This window comes from Tasmannia lanceolata, unplaced genomic scaffold (genome assembly GCF_043159265.1).
Source record: "Tasmannia lanceolata isolate RefF3 unplaced genomic scaffold, GAP_Taslan_0.1 ptg000008l, whole genome shotgun sequence".
In the NCBI taxonomy this organism is placed as follows: domain Eukaryota; kingdom Viridiplantae; phylum Streptophyta; class Magnoliopsida; order Canellales; family Winteraceae; genus Tasmannia; species Tasmannia lanceolata.
The window spans coordinates 8,794,138-8,810,920 of record NW_027518685.1 but is presented as its reverse complement, the minus strand read 5'-3'; the positions used below and the strand labels follow the sequence as shown (position 1 = coordinate 8,810,920).

Genomic DNA, 16,783 nt, shown 5'->3' with positions numbered 1-16,783 from the left:
ACACTGCTTATATTGAATGAGAATATGAGATATGCTCGACTCGATGTACTAACCAGGTTTATGAAGGCCCTAATTGCCTATTTGAGTCACTTTTGAAGGAAAATCTTATTTTGATAACGACACTGCACTCCCTGTTTACAATTTTCTAAGTATTTAAGATATATTATATGCATGTGCGTGTGTAGTCCATTATTTATCAAGAAGTACTGCGAGCCCACTCCGTAGGATGATTCAAACAGTTCATTTGTTGGTGATGTTGTTGTTATTTGATTGCTCTCCTATTATTTTTTTAAAATTTTTTAATCTTTATAAATATATAATAAAATATAAAATATATTATTATTTCGGCGTACCCGAACGTACCTGCACCCGGGTTTTTTGGAAAATCACGTACCTGCATGCCTGCGTCGTGTCGTACCCGCACCCCGTACCCGTGCTTCATAGTTTTTCACCAATTTCTCTAAGTAGCATTTTATTTGACACGGGCTCACACAGTTCAATTTCGCCCTGTGTTTTAAAAATTTCCTGCTAAAGATGCAAATCAGTATGCTTGCACCTTCTCATGAATTTTACTGACAGCATTGACCTTCTGCAATTGGTGAATTTTGCCATCATGTTTTGAGGCATTTGTGTTACATAGACACCACCCTATCCAGGGGGAGGAAATACATCTCAGATACAACATTATAGAAGTAGGCAAATCATAACTTTTCAACCAGAATTTTTTTGTGTGGATTCATAAAGGACTTCTTTAGGTTGTACTAAAGACCTGAACTCTGTTTGATATACCATGTTAATGGAATAGTATTTATTTTCTTCCAGAAGTTGTTTTTTACATTTTATATCTTTCAACATGAAAAAATGTGATTATGTTTTTCCCTAATACCAAATTTACGAATTTTTTATTGGCATAATTTGCCTATATCATTCCATATGCATGTCCAAGTGGCAGGGGGCACATTTGAGCATTCAAGTTTAAGATATTTGATTTTTTTTTAATGATAGTTGAAGATATTTGATGCTGTCCACTTTTGTGGTCCTTTGCAGTTCTGAGGCAACAAAGTTCAGGGCCAAGGTGCTAGCAGATGAGATTGGCTCGTGGCACCTGTATGTTCCAATCGATGGTGTTATTTCTGCGTTTCTCTCTTTATTCCAAACACTTACTGGGAAGCGTCCACATTACAAGGTAACTTTGTTTCTCTTATACAAAATATGTTCCCAGTGCACTTGCTAAGTAAGTCCAGATCAAATTTCAATTTTTGACATGCATGTGGGTGTACTGTTGTTATATGAAATCTGTATTGGACATTAGACTAATAGGTTTGCTAGTCTTCATTTTTATAGGTTACCAATAGTTATTTCATTTTGGCATGTTCAATATTATGTATTTACGTCTCCAGTTTTGAATGGTGATTTTGTTATGTTGCAATCGTATTGATAGATGCAAATATGCAACCCAAAGTTAGAATTTTTTTTTCTGGGATGGGAAAAACAATACAAATTGTTATTGATAAGAATTCTTAATCAAATAGTGAAGTTTCATCTATAAATGCTGTGCTTTTCCTTAACCACAACCAGTGTCACTGTAATATTAGCTGTAGCATTAATATTGTATGCAAGAGTTGATTGGAGTTCTATATAGTTCAATTAATTCTTTATTTGTACAGGTCGATGGTGGATCAGATACTGAGAATCTTGGCTTACAAAACATTCAAGCTCGAGTTAGAATGGTTCTAGCATTTATGTTGGCGTCACTCATGCCTTGGGTTCAAAATAAGACTGGATTTTTCCTTGTATTGGGAAGCTCTAATGTGGATGAAGCATTGCGTGGTTACTTAACCAAGGTAAAAATCAATTTCTTCCATCTATTTTCTGTCAGATTAATGATTCCTTATTAAATGTTCAAAGATTTATAAAAACTTGAAACTTGATTCATAGCTGGATCCCAAGTCAAACTCATAAACTAGGTCAAGTTGTCGATCAAGTTTTTTGAATGTAAAAAGTTTATAGTACAATGTAATTTCCATGCTTGTGTCTATGCTATTAAATTTTTATGTACTCAAAATGAGATTTTCAAGTATTCTGATGCAAGCAGTCAACTATTACCAGATCAATTATTGGCTTGCTGCCACCAAGACGAGAAAATTTCTGTTGTTTGCTGATCTTATCACAGAAATTTCATATCTCTGAAAATTTTGAATTAGAACTGAAATAAACTCCTTGTGGTTGATTGATTGGAAGTGGAAATAATAAGCCTGACATGACTGAAGAGGAAAATAAGCAACTTTTAAATAATAAAAGTGCTTTGGATCTACCTCAGATCTAAATAAAAAAAGAAATAAATTTCAGGCACAAAATGTGTTCCCTTGGGATGCCTAGCAGTTCTTGTTTATAGACTTTAACTACAGCTAATCCTCCCCACACCCAATAAACATCTGAGACTTAAAGTTTCTGAGTTAGAACTCAAAACATACAGGTAATTTGACCCCTAAACAAAGTATAAAAGAATTTTTAACTCATAATCCCTGAATTCCTAATTGTAGGTGCTCTTCATACTTCAATGTCGTATTCCAGCTCTAACCACCTTTACTTCGGAACCCGTTTCTCATTATATTTAACCATAGTTGTAAATTCTGTTTCGGTCGCCATTTCGTTTTGGCCACCGAAACGAAATTTTGGTGGGATTTTGGTCATTTCGGTCGAAACTTTTCGGTCACACAAGAAATATATTAAAAAATATGAGAAAAATCCAAAAAAATAAAAAATCAATAGAAAAGGATGAAAAACTAATAAATAGTCCAAAATATGTGTCCCAAAAGGCATATTCATTACTTAAACACATAAAGTCTTGCACAAGTCCAACTGATAGTCTGATACATAGAACACAAAATGTGTTCCCTTGGGATGCCTAGCAGTTCTTGTTTATAGACTTTAACTACAGCTAATCCTCCCCACACCCAATAAACATTTGAGACTTAAAGTTTCTGAGTTAGAACTCAAAAAATATAGGTAATTTGACCCCTAAACAAAGTATAAAAGAATTTTTAACTCGTAATCCCGGAATTCCTAATTGTAGTTGCTCTTCATACTTCAATGTCGTATTCCAGCTCTAACCACCTTTACTTCGGAACCCATTTCTCATTATATTTAACCATAGTTGTAAATTCCGTTTCGGTCGCCATTTCGTTTTGGCCACCGAAACGAAATTTCAGTGGGATTTTGGTCATTTCGGTGCATTTCGGTCGAAACTTTTCGGTCACACAAGAAATATATTAAAAAATATGAGAAAAATCCAAAAAAAAAAAAAATCAATAGAAAAAATGAAAAACTAATAAATAATCCAAAATATGTGTCCCAGAAGGTATATTCATTACTTAAACACATAAAGTCTTGCACAAGTCCAACTGATAGTCTGATACATAGAAAAACATAAAAAAAAGAGATACATGAAAGTGAAACATAGACAATAGCTAGTAGCAACAACTCTCAGTCATCATAACCCGGAGGATCATACCCAATGTCTTCTTCGTCGTCGTCGTCGCCGCCGTCATCACCACCTGGACCACTAGTAGGGACATTTTCTTCAAGAGGCATGAGAAAGTCGTCGTCGTCATCTCCGGCCCCAACCAGAGCAATAGGTGCTTCAAGATTTTCCCACCCAATGTCTTCCGGCGTGAATATGACATCTTCTTCTCTGCAACCCAATCCATCATGACATCCAGATGGTCTATGCTCAAAGGGTCACTAGTGGTAGATGATTTCCTCAACAAGTCCCTGAAAAGGAAAACTTTAAGTTTAATGTCAAAGGTTAAACTTAAAAGTTTAAAGTGATGAGGTGAGAGTTGAAAACATTATATTACGTTGTATACCTTTGTCGAAACTTAAGATTGTAATGGACAAACACCAAGTCATCCAATCTCTGGTGCTCCAACCTATTTCTCTTTGCAAAGTGAGTGTGTTCGAAGGTGCTCCAATTCCTTTCACACCCAGTCCCAATGCAGGTCTGACTGAGGATTCTGATCGCAAAGGTCTGTAATTCTTCCACGTCACCTCCGAATTTATTCCACCATGCAACTGTAAAGTAACAAATAGTAAAGCATTATTTGTTGAGAAACTGAAAGTTAAAATGAATTATACTTAATTAAACAAATAACTCAAATATACCTGGTCCCAACTTTGTTCGGTTGCGGATTGTAAGCTTCATTCCAAACATACCCTTAGCCTCTCAATAATCCTCAATCTGATTGGTGATGAGGTCTTGTGTAGCTTCATCAAGTACCAGTCGAGTGAGGCATGCCAACAAGCCTTTGGTTACTTCACTGTGCCTAGAGAAGGTAGGAGTGAAAAAAGAGAGTAGGGTTAAGAAAATATCCTGCTGCATGGAGGGGACTGTGGAGTTGCCTATCCCATCTTTGGTCGATGATCCTCCAAATGGGCATGTAATCTGATTTTCTCTTCAACCTCTCCTTGATATTCTCTTTGGCCCTATCCATGACCTCATATAGGTAACCCATCGCCGGTTTGTCCTGCCGATCTACCAAACGCAGCACTCTCACTAAAGGCTCGTTGATGTTTAGAATGTACTCGCATTGGTCCCAAAAAGATTTATCCAACACAGTACTAATTACCCCTTCACTCAGTGGGTGTTGGACAAACCTACTAGTACTATACTCATCAGACACAAACATCTGCTGAAGTGCTTTCCGATTCAACACCATTCTTTGTATGCTAATGAAATTTGTAGCAAATCTGGTTGCAGCAGGGCGGCACAACTCCTTCCCACCTGTGAACTTCTTCCTCATCAAATTCAAGAGGCTTCCATGGTTGTAGATGAACTTTGTAATCGTCCGAGCCCTCTCAATTGTGGTTGCTATGTAAGAAAATACAGTCGGTTTGCACAGATGCTCCAAGATGAGATCTAAGCAATGCGTTGCGCTGTCCAGAAGAATGTACCAAGCGCGGCTGCTAGTCTTTTCCCAGCAGCTTTGTAACTTGGCTCACTGTCAGTTACAAATTGCACCACATATTCCGGATTCACCTCTCCGACAATCTTTTCAAAGATATTGTATAATTCATCGGCATTTTTCACTACACCAGATGCATCAACGGATTTGAGGAATATGACTCCTTTAGGGCAGTACACCAAAAAGTTGATCAGGGAACGTTGTTTGGTGTCTGTCCATCCGTCTACCATAATGCTACAGCCAGTGTATCTCCATGACATCTTAATCTCCTCCAAGTAGTTGTTTACCTCATCCACTGTATTCTTCAAAATGGGACCCCTTAAAGCATGGTAAGTAGGTGCCTTATAACCCGAACCCACGGCATTCACAGCATCAAACATAGGTTGCCAGAAAGGTGAATTGGCAACGTTGAAAGGGAGATTGGCATCGTAGCAAAGCATGCCAACCGCCATGTCTGCTCTATCCACTGTTTCTTTGGTAGCCAAAGCACTTTTAATGCTTGGCTGGGCTCCAGGGGTTGTTCGTGGTGCAAAGAAATTCCTGATCCTTCCTGTGATTCCCTTCTTCTTCCTTTTTGTACCACTCGGTTCTACAAGAACTTCCTTACCCCTTCATTGAGGCAATTGTGTGCCAATGTCTTCTTCATCCTGCTCTTCTTCTTCGTCTGGTGTGCCATAAAAACCTCCAACCTCTGCTCTGGATAGGCTCATCCTAGCCCTTTCTTTTCTCTTTGCATCTAAAAGTTGCTTCATTCGATATTTTACATCTTCAGTCACTTTTTTGCATGATGTTATTTCACCAGGAACAGCCGCTAAATGTTCTTTCAAGCGGGTTATACCTCCACCCGATATGACTTTGCCACAGAATATGTAAGTTACTTTATTTTTTTGACCCGGAACCAATGTACCGTAAGCCCATGCCGGGTCATCCGATCTAGCGGGTGCCAAACCAATAGAGGATGCTCCTGCAAAAGGTCCCGAGCCCGACCCACTCATTCTGAAATGAACTAGGAGAAGGGGGAAAATGAATTAGAAGAAAGGAAATTGAAACAAATTACAAAAAATGAAGTAGAAGGGGACAAACGAAGTAAGAAATAAAAGAAAGGAAATAGAAAGAAATAAAGAGAACCTCGAGGTTGAACTTGATTTGAAGAGAATAAGATAATATTAGCCTTCCCTCACTTGAACTTTGTAGTGTAACTTGTAAGCCTTCACTTGAAATTTGTAGTGTAACTTGTAATTTGCAAGCCTTAGGAAATAGTTCTTGTAGTTGTAAGTTGAAGGTAGGCCTTCCCGTTGCTCCAAAATGGACTTGGATTGAGTTTAAGAAGAGTGTAGACTTGTAGAAAATTTATTAGAATAGATAGTGTAAGTGAAAGTAGAAAAGAGAAGGAGAATCACTTATGTGAAAGTGGAGGAGACGAAGATAGGGGAAAGCCTATTTATAGAGTTTTTTATTGTTTGTGCAAGTAAAAATGACTAAAATACCCTTCCCAACAACTATAAACGGTCACATTTGGAGGCTAAAATGGTCAAAAACCCAAAAGAGCCGTTACAGGGGCATTGATGTAATTTCTGCAAAAAAAGTCAAACTAGCCATTATAGGCAATTTCGGTCAATTTCGAACGAATGACCGAAATTGACCGAAATTTTGGACGAAACGAAATGTTTCGTCCATTTCGGACGAAATGAAACGAAATTTATAACCTTGTATTTAACCCTATTTTCTAAGGTGTGGGGGTCGTAAGGTATCTAGGGCTCTTGAAGCCCATCTACACTTTTCCAGAAACCTCTGGAAAATCACAACAATTACCAACATAAGAAAAGGACAAAGTTCAAGAATTCCATGGCCTTCTGATGGATGGTGGAGGGACCTCTCTTGGAATGAATGTGTACACTCTTCCAGTTCCATTGCTTTCTCCACAAACTCTAGAATGGTTAAGAGATTCTTACGCTCCACTTTGCAAGGTTTGGCAAAAACTCTATTTTTATTAGCAAGAGGCTAATCTTCTCTCTATCATTCGTAACGGTGTATGTATTTCTGGTCCATGAATCTTTGTCATACTCCCATGGCCAAGCAATCATTCTATGACATGCATCCATAGGGACAATGTAATCCATTTTCCTTATACTTGGGACTATTAGAAAATGAAAAATCAAGCTTCTATTTTCTACTAGCACCTTGAACCACCGGATCACGTAGGAAGAGGGTGCTTCTTTTCTTGTTACTATTCAAAAAAAAAAAAAAAGGGTGCTTCTTTTCTTGACCTTTAGCTTGTTAATCATCTCTTGGGACGTAATATTTTTTCTCAATCAGCGGTCAATGATGAGGTTGCAAACGTTTTCCTACTAGGTACTCTTTGTTTAGAGAACATTAGAACACAACCAAGGTTCATCATCAATAATTTGAGAGGGTATATTCTTGTTTATCATCGAGTTTTCTTTGTTATCCCATTTGTAAGCACTATCTTTATTGGTATAATCCTCTTGCTCAAATGTTCCTTGTTCTCCTCCTTGAGCAGTTCTTCATAGTTCTAATTCTCCTCTAATGGCTAGGAGTGATGGAGCTCGACTTGACACATTGAAACGATAGCCGGCTTTCCACCCATGTAGCATACTATTGTATGATTCGCTCAGCTAGATCCAACCCCACGAATCTTTGTAGCTCCCTTTGGTTAGGGTTTGGTTGAAAAGTGGGTCTATAAGTTGTCGTCGTCGTCGGTGTGCACACTTTCATCTTCTAAACTTTAGTAGTGGGAGCATGGAAGAACCTTGTCAAGCTACTCTGGAGTATTAAGGCTGTTTGGCCTTCTTGGTGAATCAGTAGGTGCCACTCATTAAATTTAAGTTTTAAAGCATCAATTCCTATTGTATTGGTAAGTATAAACAGTTTAGATAGCGAGGTAGACTTTACTGCTGGGCAAAAAAGACACTCCCATATAATCCGGGCACACTTTTCAAGCTGTTGAAGATTTTGGTAGTGTTGCTAGAGGTCACAGACACAAATGATGTGTGGAAATTTTCTCCCGAGTTCCTTCCTCAACTTTTCCCACATTGAGATTTTCTCCGTTCCATGTCGCACTCTTCTGTTCTCAAGCTCATTCCACCAAATTAAGGTATATATGGACAATTTGGTAGCTACAAACATTGCCTTCTTGTTGTCATATCTCCTTGTATTCGACACTTTTTCCACTTTGGATGACTGTTTGTGTGCATACGACTGTTGATTTCGGGTATCTCCGCCCTTATTTTAGAGCCTTTTTTCCAAAAGAAAATTTCAGATCCCCTTTTTTTTATAAAGATAACAATTTTATTAATAGCTGAAATGATGACATGTGCATACATATAAATTGCCGATTGCTATCATAATTTATAACAATATTAACATGGTATTCATTTAACAAACTAATAAATCTGAGAATTAATAAACTATAATCTAAAATAAATATGAGATAATCAAATAATAATGCTTTCATCAATTTAATCTAGTTCTTGTCCGTCTCAAATATACAACCGAGAAAGGGAGACCAATATGATACAATGAATATAGTATTTAACTAAGAGTTTGTTTGGAGTTTTGGGTTTATGGGAGGGGATAGAAAAGCAAATATTAGTTAAAGAAGAGCTTATAATAAAAGAGGTAGATACAATATTCAATAATAAAATAGAATGTCACACTTGACACGGTACAAAAACGTGTCCACACGCCCACATTAAATCTAACACTTCTAGCAATACCTTTGAATTCCCAATCACTGATAGCTGATCCAACCACTGCAACACTTGTTGGAGAATCTCTTTAATACGATCATTCCTCTCATGAGAATCAACCGGGGGCTTCTTTGACAGAAGTACAGAACTATGTCCGCAATCAACCACATAAGGGATCCATTATGATAGCAAACTAATACAAGCAGTTGACTTTTAAAAGATTAAAACTAGCTTGCTGTCACCAAGCCCAGAAAATTTCAGTCCTTTGCCAATCTTCTTGCTGAAATTTATGAATTATAACTAAGAAAACACCGTGTAGCTGATCGATTTGGAAAGAATAAGCCAGCAACACTGAAGAGGAAAATAAATAGTAGTTAACCTATCAAAATGCTCTGAAACTTGGGCAATAAGAAATAAATTTCAGTCATAAACTTCGTCCCCTTGAACTTCCTAGTAGTCCTTATTTGTAGACTTAAACTATAACTAATACCTCTCACACCCGTACTCTAGTTACAATCACACTAAATTAAAAAGCAACCATCCAAATACAAATAAGCATCTGGAATTTAAGGGGGTGTTTGGATCTATGGAAAAGAAAATTAGGGAAAATAGTTTTCTTGTGGAAAGTTTTTTATGGGGTTTTTCTTGGATTTTCTTTTTCTATAGTTTGGTTCACATCCATCCATTTTCTGGATTTTCAATTCTACATTTTGGTTCCAACCCCCTTTGACGAATTTGAAAAAGCTCATCACATCTCAATTGTTTCATCCTCACTTGGCCTCGCTCATGGCAACAAGCCTCTACCCATCACCACTAGTGATCCCCACTCTATTCCTCTTCGAGGAGTTTCTTCGCATCCTCTTCGAGAACGAGTTTCTTCTTGACGATGAGGCTCGGGAAGAGAGAAATTCCTTAGAAGCAAGAACCTTCCCTCATGCTTCGTTTGGTTGCTAGTAAAAAAAATCCATTGGATTTTTGTGGGAGAATTAGTGTTGACATCAGCTTTTCCTCGGAAGTCTCCCATGTAATTTTCTAGGGAATAGTGCTCTCTCTTTCTCTCACTCTTCCCTCTCCCTCCACTCATAATGACACCCTTGTCTAATAAATGCTTGTCCTCTCCCTTGTCTCCTCCCTCATTCCACAAAAATTCAATGGAATTTTTTCTTACTAGCAACCAAACGAAGCATCAGGGTGCCGCTCCCACCCCGGAACCTCGATTCGGCGCTCCTTACATCAGGGTGCCGCTCCCACCCCGGAACTTCGATTTGGCGCTCCTTAGGAAGGAGCTTCCAGGGAGCTCGACCCAAAAGAAACGAGAACCGCTCCCATGATGCTCCCAACCTGCTCATATTACTCCATCAGTCCCACCATCACCAACTTCCTTGCATCAAAGTCCTCAAACTCTTCAAAGTACTTCGTTGGAGCAAGCACAAAGGCATCTTCAAAAGGCACGAGGAACGAGGGCACGAAAATGAAGATGACTAGGAATTACTGCTTTTTGAGATACTTAAATCTTGAAAGATATATATGGAAATGGTTTGAAATTACTATGTTGTGATTTACTTGAATTTTGAAAGATATATAAAGAAAATATTACATACATGCTCCCATGGCGCTCCCAAACTTACTCTTCTGGGCACCACTCTTCCCCGCCCCCACACCCACTTTGTGCTTACAAGAGAAAATCTAACTGAAAAAATCAGATCCTTTTGGAAAATCCATATCTGACCAGAAAATCTTTTAAAAAAAATCCAAAGATGTCGCTAGAAAAATCGGAATATCCAGCTATCGCCGGAAAATCTATTAGAAAAATCCAGATCTTGTCGGAAAATCAAGAATTGCCAAATTTCCCAACACCATTTTTTTTTCCCAAAATTGATCGATAATGTATCTCCCCAAACCCCCAGTCCTCTTCTTCTCAGTTTATCTTCTCGTGTTCTCATTTTCCTTCTTCTGTTTTAGATCTTCGAGTATTGTCGTAAAACAAGAGAAAACCCAAGAACATGATGCTTTCAGCAAGCTATTTCCAGAGTTGGAGTTGGCCGAGAGAAGAAGATGGGTTGTTTCCAGACATGTGGCTGTTTCCATCAAGCAAGCAACCTATTTCTAGAAAGATGTCTGATTCTAGCAAGCAAGCTATTTTCGGAAAGATGACAAATTCCAGAAGAATATTTCCAGCAATTGAGCTATTTCCAGAAAGATGGCCGATTCTCGCGCTATTTTGCAGAACATGGTGCTTCTTAGTGCAATTTTCTTCTTATGTTCAGCTACAATGTGCTTTCATCTCTTGCCTATTCCAATTCTTCCATCTCCACTAGAAAACAGATTCAAAATCTTTTTTGTCAAACATAGCCCTTACCCAAAAAATAAAAATTGTATTTTCTTGGAAAAGAAAATGTTATGCGCAAGGTAGCTTTCTACTTTCCCTATTTTTGGTGGTAACTTCTATCTGAGAATTCGAAAATCCACATGAAACTAGTTAACCAAGAATTGTATTTCTCATTTTCTAGGGAAAGTTTTGTCTAAAAGGGCAGCCCAATGCACGAGGCTTCCACCATTGTGGGGTCTGGGGAGAGCTAGATGTACACAGCCTTACCCCTGCTTTGCAGAGAGGCTGTTTCCGTGACTCGAACCCGTGACCACCAAGTCACAATGGAGCAACCTTACCGTTGCGCCAAGGCTCGCCCTCTAGGGAAAGTTTTTTCTATGAAAAAAAAATCCCTAGATCCAAATACGCCTTGAGTTTCTTAGTAATAACTCCGAAAATACAGGTAACGTAATATCTAACAAGTATAAAACAACTCGAACTATTGAAGTAATCCCTGAATTCCTAATACCAGTGGGCTTCATTCTTCTGTGTCCTTTTCAGGCTCTAACGCCCTTTAATTACGTTAAGATTCCTTTGAACTTTAGATTCAACCCAGCATTCTTAAGTTTGGAGGTTGTATCGTAGTTCCATGGAAATGACTCTCAATCACCGCCATAAAAAATGGAAAGGTATTGAGAATTCCATGTCATTCTGACCAAGCATGATTATCCTGCTGATGCCAAAAGATGTTGGGCTGATGGCATGCTGTCATCAGCAATACCACTTCCCTGTGGTTCCAAAATTTCTCTCTTCGTCCTCTCCCTCCTTTTCCCTCTTCCCTCCCCTATTTCTTCCCTCTAGGGTATGTTTTGACAATTCTAGGGCTGATTTGGGCCTAAATTTCTTCATCGCACTATTGAAGTTTTGGAGGAGCCTTTACTCCCGTGACGTTTTCAACTCAACTTGCCAAGCTTTTCAGTACCCAATCAAGTTTTTAGACTCATTTCAGAAGTTGCTGATATTGGTATACATTGAATTTTCTTCAGACTCAGCTATCCATAGGTTTTATCTTTACATTGACTGAACACAACTATCCCAATATAACAAATAACAATGCACATTTATGTGTTTCTGGTGCAGTACGATTGCAGCTCGGCAGATATAAATCCCATTGGAAGCATCAGTAAACAGGATCTTCGGGCATTTCTGCGTTGGGCCGCCGTCCATCTTGGGTACTCATCTTTGGCCGATATTGAAGCAGCTCCTCCAACTGCTGAACTGGAGCCTATACGTTCCAATTACAACCAGGTATCATTTTCAAGTTCACCTACATAATTTTGCTATTGCGTGATATCCTCGGTCTCTACTTTTGAAGCATCCCACAGGTAAATATATTAGATAATTGTGGAGGCTTTTGCAGCCTTCGATTTTGCATAAACTGATCGGATATCTTACCTTCTGTTTCACTGTGGTTTGTAGTCGTCTTTCCAAATTATCAATGTTAGGTCTATATCTATATATATATATATATATATATGAGGAAAGTGTTGGTGAGCTTAAGCGCCCAATCACATGGGTCCCACATTTTCTGTGGTGATCCAAACCATTCATTTGCAAGGCCCTATCATAGATAGGGTGTGTACCAAAAATCAGCTCCATAGGATCATCCTAAACCATCCATTTGTGGAGGTCAAAATGGACAGACATTATTTGTCCACAAAACTGCCCATTTTTGTCCTCCACAAATGGAGGGGTTAGGATGATCCTATGGAGCTGATTTTTGGTACACACCCTATCTATGATAGGGCCTTGCAAATGAATGGTTTGGATCACCACAGAAAATGTGGGACCCATGTGATTGGGGCGCTTAAGCTCACCATAAGTTTGGTGAGCTTAAGCTCACCAACACTTTCCTATATATATATATATATATATATATATAGTCTACACACAAACACACCCCATTATGTTGATATCGGCAATATCAGCGCTCGTCTTCTTACTTTGCCCTTTTCTCATTGGATGTATTCTCAACAAGCTACTGACAGACATTTAGGTAAGTTAATTTGAGTTATGGTTTTTCCAAATATCAATTTTGGGACTACTTCTAAGGCTTAATTTACTTTATTTTGTGTTTCCCCCTCTTACTATTACATGATTAACCATTAACTGCATGTATATAATGGGAGATGATATCCACAGTCCATTGAGCTGATAATGGCACTCTCTTTATTTACCCTTTTTTCATTGGGTATTACAATTTTCAAAGAACTGTTGACAGTCGATTAGAGAAGTTTAAAATAAATGAGTGCCAACATCAAGCTTAGGAAATGCAGATATCCCCCCCTCTCCCAGTACGTATTTGTACAGAAAATTCTTTGTGAATTTAGTATTCTTCATGTTCCTTGGCATAAAAAAAATAGTTACATTGGAGAACTTGTGTAATGTACGGCCTCACGCCTGTATTCTATGTATTTCAGTTGGATGAAGTGGACATGGGCATGACATATGAGGAACTATCAGTCTATGGGAGGCTGCGCAAGATTTTCCGCTGTGGACCTGTGTCGATGTATCAGGTTGGTCTTACTATCCCTCAAATTATCTCATTCATTCTTCAAAGAAACTCCTTGACTCGACAAGGAACTCCCCCGAGTCGACTCCTTTTTGCCTTGGCCGCGTTCCGCATTGCACCACATCCGCATTCCGCTTTTTGCCCTACATAGTCATTAAACTCCTTCGACTCTCCCAAGTTATGACTGCGTCAACCGCGTTGTTGGCCGCGTCCGCGCCGAGTCGACAAGGATTTTTCCTGGCCGCGTTCCGCGTCAAATCCGCGTTTTTAAACACTGCTTCAAACTACTCATGGCTTGACTCAGTCTTTCGATATCCGAGTTGGACTCAACCAAGTCAATCATCAAATCTGCTGACTTTTCCCAAAACCAGTGTTTTCTTTGCCTGAAGCCTTGCTAAATGTGTCACCTCGATCGAGTTTCAAGCCTGTCCTTGAGTTTTTGGGCATAGTGATGAAGAACAATTATATCAAAGCAATAGTTGATGCCAATGAGGCAAGGCGATCATACCACCATACACAGGACAATTGTAGGTGCAGCATGGTCCTGACCAAGTAATGGACCCAACCATGGATACCCCATTTTTTGCATCAACTCATCAGTTGAACGATGCTTGCTCCCAATAAATGCTTTTGAGTATGAACTGTTGGCAATTTTTTCATTTTAATCCTCAATTATAGATCAATGGATGTCTGGCATCATCCAACTTTCGACTTTTTTGGCTGTGGGTTGTCACTGGTGGTAGCCATCATTTTTTTGATGGGGCTACTGCAGACACAGTATTTGTTATGTTTTGAAGAGAACATCTATAGGGAAAAGAATCGATGGAGGGGACTCAATCTAATCACATTCTGTTGGTCAGATGACCTCTTTTGAGACAAATTCCCTCATAAAAAATGGGCATACACTAAACACTGGCAAAAACAACAATTTCCTCCACTTATTGCTACTTCTACAGCAATTGGCACTTTACCCTATTGGCTTCAACTGCAAACATGATTTTACTGCTCTCCCTTAGTAACGTATGCTTAAGCTTTCCATACATTTGTAACTCATATTCATGATACATATCATCTCTAATATCTTAGATTCGAAGTTTGAAGGTCCTAATGATGGATATCACTCTTGAACAAAGCAAAAATGAGACTTCACCCTGAAAGGGATTTTTGTGTGTGCGTGTGTGTGGAGTAGAAACATGATGGAGGAACCTTGAAAGGATATACTGATTGCAAGTCAGTCTTTATTTCTTTTATTTGTTCCTAATCATTATATCTGGTCACAGAATCTCTGCCACAAGTGGTCTGGAATGTTGACTCCATCAGAAGTAGCAGCCAAAGTGAAACACTTCTTCAAATATTATTCAATCAACCGGCATAAGATGACTGTCTTGACACCTTCCTATCACGCTGAGGTATTTCACTCTCCTTACAACCATGCAGAAAAAGTGAGTTAATGGAATAGAAGTTCATCTTTCTGGAGGTGATTACTATGTCTCTTGATTTTTTGCAGAGTTATTCGCCAGAGGATAACAGATTTGATCTTCGCCAATTCCTCTATAACTCGAGATGGCCATATCAGTTCCGCAAGATCGATGAACTTGTAAGCCAGGATGTTGGCAACAAAGCTTCGATTACGGAAGTCAGCAGACAGGAAAATGCAGAAATTGCATCAGAACATGGAAGTGGATTGGGGGTCGTGGCTGCGGGCTCTGGAAATCCAAAAGCTGGTGTTTAGATTGAAAGAGAGAGAGAGAAAAGGGGAAAGGAATGCATGTGAACAAGTATCTCCTCTTCACTTGTTTATCCATTTATTTAGGGAAACGATATCAGCGCAACCATGTTTTTTATATTTGCACCAACTCATATTGTCTTTTCTTATTTAAAGAGCTGTCAATGGTTATTTCAGTTCCGAAAAAGCTCACAAGCCGATTAGAAGAGAGAAGACACAGCTGGGTTTGTGCAATTATTTAAACATGGTTGTGCTGATATGAATTTCCCTTTATTAATTTTCAATTTCGTATTCCGCTTTCTTGAATGTATTTCAGGGGCAGGAATTATTTTCTCAGAAATCAGTGCAACTTGTAGGTTGCGACCCACCCAGATGGTGGTCAATAGGTTGATTGATAGTTTTCCCATTATTATATAGGTAGTAAGATCTCTCATACATTGAATTTTGGTGTATGGCTAATGTGCTTAATCAAGTTTGTCTATAATTTGTGTATAATTCTTCTGTATTGAATGCAGAAAAGCAAACATAAATAATAATATTTATGCTTCCTTTCCAAACACAGGAATATTGAAATCTCAGCTCTTTCCCTTCCCATCTCTCAGTGAAGCAGAAACCGGCCGTTGACCGAAATTTGGCTTTTCGTTTCCCTCTCCCCTTTCTCCTCTGTTTGGCTGCAGGTAGTTAACTTGTAGATTAGTAGTATAAGCAGTCTATAAGGAGGAGACAAACATTTGATTTACCTAAAATTTACCTCGTAGAATAGTGATAAATAGTGTTTGGCTGCCAACCTTGTAGAGTAGTGGGAGGGGGTGTCATCACCAATATTAAAAGAGAGTCGAGAGAGGGAAATCAAACAAGAGAGTTTACCCAACACAGGAGGGATTTCGATGCTACATTGCAACCAAACGAGAGATTTTACCCAGTCAAGCCAAACAAACCCTAGGTCATCCAGGGATTTCGATGCTGCATACGCAAACAAACATGAGATTTTGCTGATGTGGCACCCAAATAAATTGCAAAACCCCGAAACTATCCTGCCTTTTGTGCAAACAAACACATTATGTGAACTGGAAACCGAAATAAACCCACCCGGAGTAATTTCTCTTTGGTTGCTAATGTATACCCAATGCAACCGGGCTGACTTTTGGGGACTTCCCTGGACTTCCGGGGACAACCTATCTTTACCTTCGTGGATGGTAAAAGAGATCTAGTCTTAATACCATTGGTCTTATTTCATAGAAGGATATGGAAAGGCAACAGTAAAAGGAGGTTCTTCCCCTATCAACTACCCTAACCACATTGATTGTTGACCTGCAAATGGTTGGTTATGACCCACATTTGTGGGGGAAAATCTTCATTGATTATAGATTAAGTACCACCTCAGACTGATATTTTGCTCCGGACAAAAGTACAAGCAGGGGCCACTCGCTCAATGAATCCGAACCATTTATTTCCTAGGCCTTGTTATGAGTGCTCATATTGAAAAAACCCTGGCAAAAAAGT

The 16,783-nt window shown here is 38.8% G+C and overlaps 1 protein-coding gene across 7 annotated transcripts in view; it reads left to right on the top strand.

The window, feature by feature from the left end:
• LOC143884246 (glutamine-dependent NAD(+) synthetase-like) overlaps positions 1–15,837 on the top strand; it is a 55,109-nt gene extending 39,272 nt beyond the window's left edge. For 4 of the 7 annotated variants that reach the window (XM_077387705.1, XM_077387702.1, XM_077387703.1 and 1 more), the window contains 6 exons: positions 1,048–1,186; positions 1,668–1,844; positions 12,123–12,290; positions 13,463–13,558; positions 14,835–14,963; positions 15,062–15,837. In XM_077387705.1, the coding sequence (XP_077243820.1) occupies positions 1,048–1,186; positions 1,668–1,844; positions 12,123–12,290; positions 13,463–13,558; positions 14,835–14,963; positions 15,062–15,286 (934 nt within the window). In that variant the 3' untranslated portion in view covers positions 15,287–15,837. Of the gene's footprint in view, positions 1–1,047; positions 1,187–1,667; positions 1,845–12,122; positions 12,291–13,462; positions 13,602–13,838; positions 14,806–14,834; positions 14,964–15,061 lie in introns of those variants that run through there. The other 3 variants (XM_077387706.1, XM_077387708.1, XM_077387709.1) reach the window with 3 other exon arrangements.
• Positions 15,838–16,783: the final 946 nt, after the last annotated feature.